General features: G+C 34.0%; 1 protein-coding gene across 1 annotated transcript; it reads left to right on the top strand.

Annotated features, from left to right (window-relative positions):
- The first annotated feature begins 9,457 nt into the window (after positions 1 to 9,457).
- On the top strand, positions 9,458 to 9,907 carry LOC133298315 (zinc finger A20 and AN1 domain-containing stress-associated protein 10-like). Its single transcript, XM_061497579.1, has one exon. It carries the CDS (start codon positions 9,458 to 9,460, stop codon positions 9,905 to 9,907), a length of 450 nt encoding a protein of 149 aa, XP_061353563.1.
- Positions 9,908 to 10,198: the final 291 nt, after the last annotated feature.

The following is a 10,198-nucleotide window of genomic DNA, read 5'->3' as shown; positions in this document are numbered from 1 at the left end:
AATAAAAGAATGGATCATCCTCTAGATGGTAAGTGACAAAGTCTTTGCCAAAGTCTTTGGGAACCCTCTCTCTCTCTCTCTCTCGTAGATACTCTAACTGGAACTGATTCAACAACCAGTTTTGTGTGGGGTTAGTGTCAGAAGGGTTTGCTTCTGATTCTATAGGAGATTCTAAAATTATATCTGTAGATCCTGAAGCACTCAAGCCATGATCTTTGAGAAACTTATTCTCAAATAATTCTGCATCTCTGGATTCTATCACCGCATTTGTAGATAGATCCAAAAATCTATTTGCAGCATTATCTTCTGCACTTCCTAGATATACAGAAGTAATGATTCTAGGTCCCACCTTAGGTCTCTTAGGATATGGTATTCTTACATAAGCAATACATCCCCAAGTATTAAGAGTATCATATCTATAAGGATGCTTATGCCATATCTCATAAGGAGTCATAGACAACTTAGAGTACGACAATCTGTTTAGGATGTGATTAGCAGTTAGAATTGCTTCTCCCCAATAAGAAGAAGGCATGCCAGCTGTAAGTAACGTAGAATTTAACATTTCAGTTAATGTTCTATTCTTACGCTCAGCAACACCATTTGATTGAGGTGAGTAAGGAGTAATGGTTTCAAGTATTATGTCATCCGAAGCACAAAATTTATTGAACCTTATCATTTTGTATTCTCCTTCTTTATCACTCCTAAACCTCGTAATTTTCAAGTTGAGTTTATTTTCTACTCTTGACTTAAAAATCTTGAACCTTTCAAAAGCTTCATCTTTCTATTTCAACAAATAGACATGACAATATCTAGAAAATTCGTCTATGAATGTTATTAAATACTTTTGACCATCTCTTGTAACATAATTTCTAAAGTCACAAAGGTCACAATGTATAAGCTAAAGAAGTTGTGTGCTTTTAGAAACTGACTTAAAAGGTTTTCTAATGATCTTAGTTTGTGCACATACTTCACATTTGTCAAATTGAATAGGTGTATCCAATGGAATATAACAAGTTTTAGCTAGATGTTGCATTTTCCTGTAGTTCACATGTCCAAGTCTGTTATGTAAAAACTTTGGATCAAATAAAGTTGAACTCACATGGTTTATGCTCTCAATATCTAAACTTAACCTATACATATCATTAACCATGAATGCACAACCAAAATAACACGAGTTAACAGATAAAGTTACTCTATTATTCATAGTTGAGAAAGACATACAATCTTTATCAAGCAAAGATATCAATTTCTTTTTAAGTAAAGGTACTACTCTAACTTTTTTTTAGAGTTAGTAATTTACTTGAAGAAAGCACCAAATTTATAGTTGAGAAATACATAACATCTTTATCAAGCAAAGATATCAATTTTCTTTTAAGTAAAGGTACTACTCTAACTTATTTTAGAGTTAGTAATTTACTTGAAGAAAGCACCAAATTTGCAGTTCAACCATGAGTTACATCTGCCTCACCAACAAATTTATAGTTGAAAAAAACATATCTTTATCAAGCAAATATATCAATTTCCTTCTAAGTAAAGGTACAACTCTAACTTTTTTTAGAGTTAGTAATTTACTTGAAGAAAGCACCAAATTTGCAGTTTCAGTATGAGTCACATCTGCCTCACCACCACTGCAATTTTTCACTTATGACCTCAATGAATAAATTCCTATCATTTGGAGCATGATAGGTTGCACCACTATCTAACCACCGCTTAGAAGAGACACTGGCCTTTCCACTCTTCACCATTCAAATGAAAGCTTGAGGCTCAGGTTCAATAATTAACATATTAGCCTCATTTTATGGTGTGTTATTCTTTAACTTATTTGGTAGCTTACACTCTGCTACCTAGGGACCCAACTTTCCATAGTTATGGCACTTTCCATTCTTCTTCTTTTTGAAGATAGTCTTTTTGGCCTCTAATTGTGAAAAGAATTCACTTTTTGGTGACTTGGACTTCTTATGAGTTTTATTGGAATATGAAACTAAGTAGGCAACTAACTTTTATTGTCCTATTTGTTCCAAAATCTTCCTAGAATAGTTTTGATCCTCAATATAAATAAACCTCTTTAATTTATCTAGTTCACTCTATTCTTTTAGTCTGTGCATTTTAGTCTTAAAAGAACTCAATTCAGCAAGTAGCTTACTCAACACAAGATCGACAAAGAGATTATTAGATATATTAGATTTATCATCTTTTAGCTTATTCCTCATGTTCACTAATTCAATTAATTAAGAGGTGATTCTTGAATCCATATTAAATTTGAATTCAAAAAATATATCTGCTAAGAGAGTTTTGGAGAGCCCCCCATTTTTTTGGAACTAAGCATTCAAATGATCTCATATCTTTTCGTCGTCTTATACTCACTACAAGTCATAGCTAGATGAAGATTTAGAGAATTCAGCAAGTAATCCCTACAAAATCTCCGTCTTTGTTCCATTGACATTTATACACATTTTTCAATGCTAGATACAAAATCATTTAATACATTATGGAATATTTCACGTTCTTTCATGCCAAATTAAACATGTAATTTCCAACCATAAAATTCAATAACATCAAATGATTGCATTTTATAATATCATAGGAACTACGTTTAGCCATTTTTAATTAGAGTTAAAAGTTAGAAAAAGTGCACCTTGTAGTCCATGGACTTCAAATACTCTAATTTTTATCAAACCACTCTGTAAAGTTAGAATTTTCAAAAACAAACCCCAAAAATGACTTCGGAGCCCCCAAAAACCTCATGATGGACTACCCCTGTTGCTGAAAACTCACCAAACTATTTTTCGATTATTAAAATTCACAGGAAAATGTACCGAGAACTTCAGATTGCCATATCTCCTTCGTCCGATCTTCGTTTAAAGCGAGTGACACTCAAAACGATCGTCTCGACGAGTAGAACAAAGCCCAATAGGTTTCACTTCCTGAGACTGGCTAAAAATTTTGGGATCTAGACCGAAAGGTTGCAACTGTAGTATCTTCAAACTCAGATCCTGAAAATTCCTTCCGTTGAATCGCAAAAGTGATTTAAAATATGAGTCCCTCTCGATGAGATCTTCAAATAGACACCTTACTCGCTCAAATCCGAAACATGAAGCTAATACTTCAAGATTATTGGAGGTAATGAGTTTGAGAGAGAAAAGTTTAGAGGTGCTTGAAATATTATATCAAGAGACATCAAGTTTTGGAATGCTCAATAGTGTTACCTCCAGCTTAGGAAACTCTAGAGATAATGCAAGCTATTGGGCTCCAGCCCATATTGATCTAAATAACCATGTTTTCACCTATTAGGCATGTATATGAATATACTATTAGATTATATTATTAATGTTGGGTTTAAACTTTAATAAATAAAGTAATTAAAAAATAGGAAATGAAGGGTTTATGTTATGAAGAGGTGTGTCCCTAGGAATTTGTTAGTGGACAATTATTATGCTTAGAGTTACTAGGTAACCTTTTAATTGTTTTAGTCATTTGCTATTAAATAGCACTATGTAAACCATTTCAAATTAGACTTGGCATATACAATAATAAAAAGAGGTATTGATCAGAGAAAAAGAACTCCTCGTGTGTAAATTTGTGTGTTTGAGTGTTTGAGAGAAACACCATTTGAGGACCTGTGATTTACAAATTGGTATCAGAGCTTGAACCAATGGAGAGGAACAGTTTGCCAGTGCCCTGTCTGACAAAGACGAACTATGAAAATTGGAGCATCCAAATGAAAGCTCTACTAAGAGCCCATGATAGTTGGCAATTGGTGCAAGATGGGTTCGTAGAACCAGAATCGACAGTAGGATATTCAACGAATCAAATCAGAAAGTTGAAGGCATCAAAGACAAAGAATGCAGCGACACTTTGTATAATGTTTCAAGCTGTTGAAGAAATTGATGGCCTTGAGAAGATAGGAGAGGCGGCAACAACAAAGAAGGCTTGGGATATTTTGGAGACGGTTTACAAAGGAGATGATCGTGTGAAGCAGGTCAGACTTCAAACTCTACGAGGAGAGTTGGAAGGCATGAAAATGAAGGAGACTGAAGGAGTGTCAGATTTTATCACTCGAATTCAGACCGTGGTAAATCAGCTAAAGTGAAATGGAGAGGCCCTGCCAGACTCCAGAGTGGTGGAGAAGATATTGAGATCGTTGACAGACGACTTTGAAAACGTGGTGTGTGCGATTGAAGAGTCTAAAGACTTGTCTACACTCTCTATTGATGAGCTAGCAGGTTCTCTAGAGGCGTATGAACAACGCAAGAAAAAGAAGAAGGAAGAGACACTGGAGCAAGCACTCCAGTCAAAAGCAAATATCAAGAAAGAAAATGCGTTCTACTCTCAGAATGCCCGAGGTAGAGGTCGTGGAAGAAATGGACGAGGTGGTCGTGGCCGAGGTCAGGGGACAAGACATGAGGATAAAGCTAAGTCTAGTCATCAAAACTGGAGAGGTAGAGGACGAGGCCGAGGTGGAAGAGGTCGATGGACAAACCAATCAAACGTGGAATGTTACAAATGTGGGAAGTATAGACATTACTCAAGAGATTGCAACTCGAATAGATGCTATAACTGTGGCCGAGTTGGACATTTTGCTAAAGATTGCCGTGATGAGAAAAAGATTGACGAGACTTCAAACTTCGCTGCAGAAGGAGAAGCAAGAGATGGAGGAGTTCTTATGCTAGCCCATGGTGAAACAAGTTCAAAAAATGAGACAAAGTGGTACCTGGACTCTGGTGCCAGTAACCACATGTGTTGTCACAAACATTTATTTAAAGAATTAAGATCGTTGGAAGCAAAGCATGTGTCTTTCGGAGATGCATCGAAGATAGATGTAAAAGGCCGAGGTACGATCTGTTTCTTGCAAAAGGACGGAAAAGTTGGTACAATTCTGGACATGTATTACGTGCCTGAGCTCAAAAGCAATAAATCAATATTCTGAGCAAACCACTACATCCAGATTGAAATTGCCCGTTCAACTTTCCACTAAATTATCAAGCTTCAAGGGTGCTTGACAAACCACTACAACCTTCAAGAATATCGATTCTTGAAACCTTTACACTTCCACTCACTTACTTAGGTTATGAGCAACCTTTTTCACTAGGGTCTCACTACCCTTAACACAAATGAACAGATTGAGAGTATTTTAGAAAGGGATATGTACTCTTGAAGTACAGATTATACAAGTTGAAGCTTATAGGTATTGATCAATGACACAAGATTAGAGCTCAAAGGTGATTTATGATCAAGATGATAGAAAGTAAGCAAATGATATGAAATAGAGCAAGAATAATGATTAGAAAAAGTGTCCCATCAATGTGAATAGTGATCACTATTTAGAGAGGCCCCCCATGACCCTTTGAACACACATTTTCGCAAAACTAGCCGTTTATAGCCGTTATACTGCTTACTGTCCAGTAAGTATTCGAATACTATTCGTGAGGTATTCGAATACTTCAACTGGTATTCGAATACTTTTCTCACAGTATTCGAATACTTTGTTCTCAGCATGAGTATTCGAATACAGACAATGGAGTATTCGATTACTTTTTTTAATTATGCAGTTTTATGAGTTGTAAAGTATTCCTTTTGGTCTCTAATCACTTTCAATGTATTTCCTTGACTTGTACAAGATGTTTTGAAGTTATTAAACATGTCAAGGATATTTTTCATAACAATTAAGGCTTTCAAGTGATAGATGACATGGATATTGCATGCATAGAGTTAATTACCCTTTGAGCTCTTTTATGCATCATTAATCAATTACCTTTACATTTAGATCTAAGGTCTCAAGAGCATGAATCAATGATGATCTTGTGTGTTGACTGATTTGCTCTTGTTGACTTGTTTGAATTGCTTCCTTGGGCTTTTGATTGTTGCGAGTTGTATTATCCTTAACATCGCTTCTATGCTTGTTTGTTATCATCAAAACTCTTGTATGATTGAATTATTCATATTAAGCGCATTGGTTTCACATTTATCGTAGTCTAGTTGGAAGTCTGAGGTACTTGACGTGTACGAGACCGGATCTGTGTCTGAGTGTTGGAATAATAAGCCGATTTATGGAAGAGCCGAAGTATACTCATTGAAAGGCGGCAAAGAGAATTCTAAGATATGTGAAAGGAACAATTTCTCAAGGACTTCTTTACTCGAAGTCGGACAAGTACAAGCTGACAGGCTACTCGGATAGTGATTGATGCAGAGATGTGGATGACAGAAAGAGCACGGCTGGCTATGTATTTTTTATGGAGAATACGGCGTTTACTTGGTATCGAAGAAGGAACCCATTGTAACTCTATCTACATGTGAAGCCGAGTACGTAGCTGCATCGTGGTGCGTGTGCCATGCAATTTGGCTGAGAAATTTATTGAGCAAGTTGGAGCAAGAGCAAGTCGGTTCAACTGAGATCCGGGTTGACAACAAATCAGCGATCAAGTTAGCAAAGAACCTGGTCAACCATGAAAGAAGAAAGCACATTGATGTCAGATTCCATTTCATCCGGGATCAGGTCAAAGAAGGAAAGGTGGAGCTCAGTCATGTGGCAAGCCGAGATCAAGTTGGAGATATTTTCACGAAACCCCTGCCAACGTTGTTGTTTGAGAATTGCAAGAAGAAGATGTGAATGAAGGACGAAAGAGATATTAAAGTTTAAGGGGGAGTTTTGTTGGGTTTTAACTTAATAAATAAAGTAATTAAAAAATAAGAAATGAAGGGTTTATGTTATGAAGAGGTGTGTCCTTAGGAATTTGTTAGTGGACAATTATTATGCTTAGAGTTACTAGGTAATCTTTTAATTGTGTTAGTCATTTTCTATTAAATAGCACTATGTAAACCATTTCAAATTGGACTTGGCATGTACAATAATAAAAAGAGGTATTGATCTGAGAAAAAAAATTTCTCGTGTGTAAATTTGTGTGTTTGAGAGAAACACCATTAGAGGACCTGTGAATTACAATTAATATATCCAACATTTGATTGTGTTGGATGTTATTAATACAAAATATTATTTATGATTCATTTCAAGATTGAAAAGATAGGATCTTGAGGATGTTACTCGTCAAGCCAATATCCCTTATAAATAACCCTGCATATTCTAACACCCAACAATTTCAACTTTGAGTCTCTTATTCAGAAATCTTTGTCTTTCTCCAAATCACTTTGTGCAAATGGTTGTGGCTTATACGGTTCTCCTGCAAACATGTACCTTTGTTCAAAGTGTTACAATGATCTTCTCAAGAAAAACATCGTCTGGAAGATGAAACCAAGAACTTGAAGGATGAAACCTTTGTTGTTGATCAATCACCAACATATGCTTCTGAGAGCACTATGGCTGATGACTTTGCTGCGATTTCTCTCACTAATTCTGAGAGTATGAAGAACAAGAAAAAGAGGTGCAGGATCTGCAACAAAAATATTTGATTATTAGGATTCGAGTGCCATTGCGATGATGTGTTTTGTGAAAGATATTCAAAAGAGCATTCTTGCAATGTGGATTTCAAGAAGATTGGTCGTCAATCTTTGGCTTATAAAAAAAATCCAAAAGGTGTACGTGATAAATTAGTAGACATGGTTTAGGATATGAATAGACAGAGATTATCAATGTTTTGTATTGTTTCTTAATCAGAACATTTGTAAACATTGTTATTCTTTGTGAATTTCTTACTCGTTATTAGTCATTCGACTTTGCTTTCTTGCTCTGCATCTTCTTTAACCGCACAGATTTAAGAACATCAAAATTTCTCTCTCTTTTTTCTTGATCAAAGAATGACATATAAAATCATATCTTACTTTTTGAACTCAAGAAATTGTCTCTAGACTCTCTACACTTTTCCTTTACTTAAATAGGAAATTACAAACTTAGAGCAAAGATTTAAGATTTAATGTTCGCCATACTTTAAGTGACTCTTTTTCATGTATTCTTAAGGAACTATTCTTTTCATATTAGAATATATCTTACATTTTCAGAAAAAAGAGAGTATATTTTATACTGGCAGGTCTCATCCATGTGATGGAGTTAGAGAATTTATGAATTATAGAGCAATTTAAAAAGATTATTAATGAAACATTTGATATTATTGATCGAGTATCTTTTCTCATTCTTAGGAGAATATTACTTCTCTATTGGTATTGATATGATTGTTGGATTAATAATATAATATTGTATTCCACATTGAGAGATTGATATGGTATATAATTATTGGGTAATATAATATAAGTCTCCGGCCGCTCAAGAATTTTTTTTTCTCTTACTGAAATAATAAAAGTGTAGGTCCATTGATTTTTTTTCTCTTTCCTTGTATTGTGGGATGCATACTTTTATTATTTCATTATATTACCCACAATTATTCTATATTAATAATGCCAATTTAGTCAAATTATCAAAAAAGAAGAAGTTATTCTCATGTGAGTTTTTTTTTTTTTTTTTTTGGCAAATTATGAAAGAAAAAATAATAATTATGAAATGGTATTATAGAAAATAAATCTGACATCCACATCCACTCTCAAATGGTTGGGATGGCATAACTAGATATGTATTATGTGGATCCTTATTTGTTACCTAATAAGCAAATATCCAATGTGGCAGCCAAGTTTGCTCTGGATCAAAATTGTTTGCTTTGTTAACACAAGTTAAGAAAATACTGTACAGAACATAGATCTCTACCATCGTGGAAAATCAATGTTGCAAAACATTATTATTTTATGGACGCAATAAAATTGACTCTTCGGGACCGCTAGGCAACAAATTAGTACAATTTCACCCAGAGTCACGTTAACCCAGAGTCACGTTATGAAGTCAATTAAAAGAATTGATGGGAAATAGTATAACGATGTCAATTTTTTTTCCAAAGTATATCCTCAAATTTAAAAGATCCAAAATCTTTACAATAACAACACATTCACACTTTTGCAGTACATGAAATAGTATAAAATTATAAATAAAAACATAATTCTGGCAACGGTTAATGTTATCTGAATGAATGTTAATACAAATTAAGATTATTTAATCAAATTTCAAAAGTTAAATTTTAAATTTAAAGAAAAAGGAGCTAATTAATTTAAGCCTTCTTAAAGAATTTTTCAAAGATAAAAGATATATTTTATCACCTAAATAAAATGAAATTACCTGAATTAATTTTTTTAAAATTTAATAAATACAGCTGTAAATTGGTGATAATAATAAAAATAATAATCTAAATGAGGCATATATACGATTCTCACTTTGGAAAATAAATTTGAATCAATACTATCTTGTTGGATTGATTTGGATGGTTTAATTATCGATTGAACATGTTTATCATTAATCATAAGATACGATGTTGAGGATATTACGCGTCATGCCGTTATATATCCAATATAAATATTAACACAGCGCATTCGATCATCCATCAATTTTATTCCTTAGTCTCTTATTTCTTTGTCCAAATTTGCAAATTGACATCAAGATCTCGTGTACCAAACTATGTCAAACAACATGATTCCATCACTTTGTGCTAACGGTTGTGGCTTCTACGGTTCTTCTGCAAGCAATAACCTTTGTTCAAAGTGTTACGATGATTTTCTCAAGAAAAACATCGTTAAATCACGTGAAGGTCTGGAAGATGAAACCAAGAACTTGAAGGATGAAACCTTTGTTGTTGATCAATCACCTACACATGCTTCTGAGAGCACTATCACTGATGATTTTGCTGCGATTTCTCTTACTGATTCCGAGACCATGAAGACCAAGAAAAAGAGGTGCAAGATCTGCAACAAAAATGTTCGATTATTAGGGTTCGAGTGCCGTTGCGGTGATGTGTTTTGTGGAAGACATAGATACCCAGAAGAGCATTCTTGCAGTGTGGATTTCAAGAAGATTGGTCGTCAATCTTTGGCTAAACAAAATCCTAAGTGTGCAGGTGATAAATTAGTAGATATGGTCTAACTCTAGGATATTAATAGACACAGATTATCAATGTTTTGTATTGTTTCTTTTTTTTTGAATAACAATGTTTTGTATTGTTTCTTAATCGGAAGATTTGTAAACATTGCTATTCTTTTTGAATTTCTTACTATCACTAGTCTTGTTCTTTACAGATCTAGGAATATAAAAAAAATTCTTTCTTTTTTCTTGATTAAAGAATGACTTAATAAAATCATATGCTACTTTCTGAACTCATGTTTGGTCATTTTCTTAAATAAGGAATTACAAACTTAGAGCAAAGATTTAAAATTT

Source organism: Gastrolobium bilobum, unplaced genomic scaffold (genome assembly GCF_033153095.1).
Source record: "Gastrolobium bilobum isolate Gb01-03AN ecotype WA unplaced genomic scaffold, APGP_CSIRO_Gbil_v1 utg26896, whole genome shotgun sequence".
Lineage (NCBI taxonomy): Eukaryota > Viridiplantae > Streptophyta > Magnoliopsida > Fabales > Fabaceae > Gastrolobium > Gastrolobium bilobum.
The sequence above is the reverse complement of the archived record's forward strand: the minus strand, read 5'-3'. Positions and strand labels throughout refer to the sequence as shown.

Excerpts from the sequence above, each read along its gene's own strand:
- LOC133298315 (XM_061497579.1), top strand. The coding sequence starts at position 9,458 with ATGATTCCATCACTTTGTGCTAACGGTTGTGGCTTCTACGGTTCTTCT.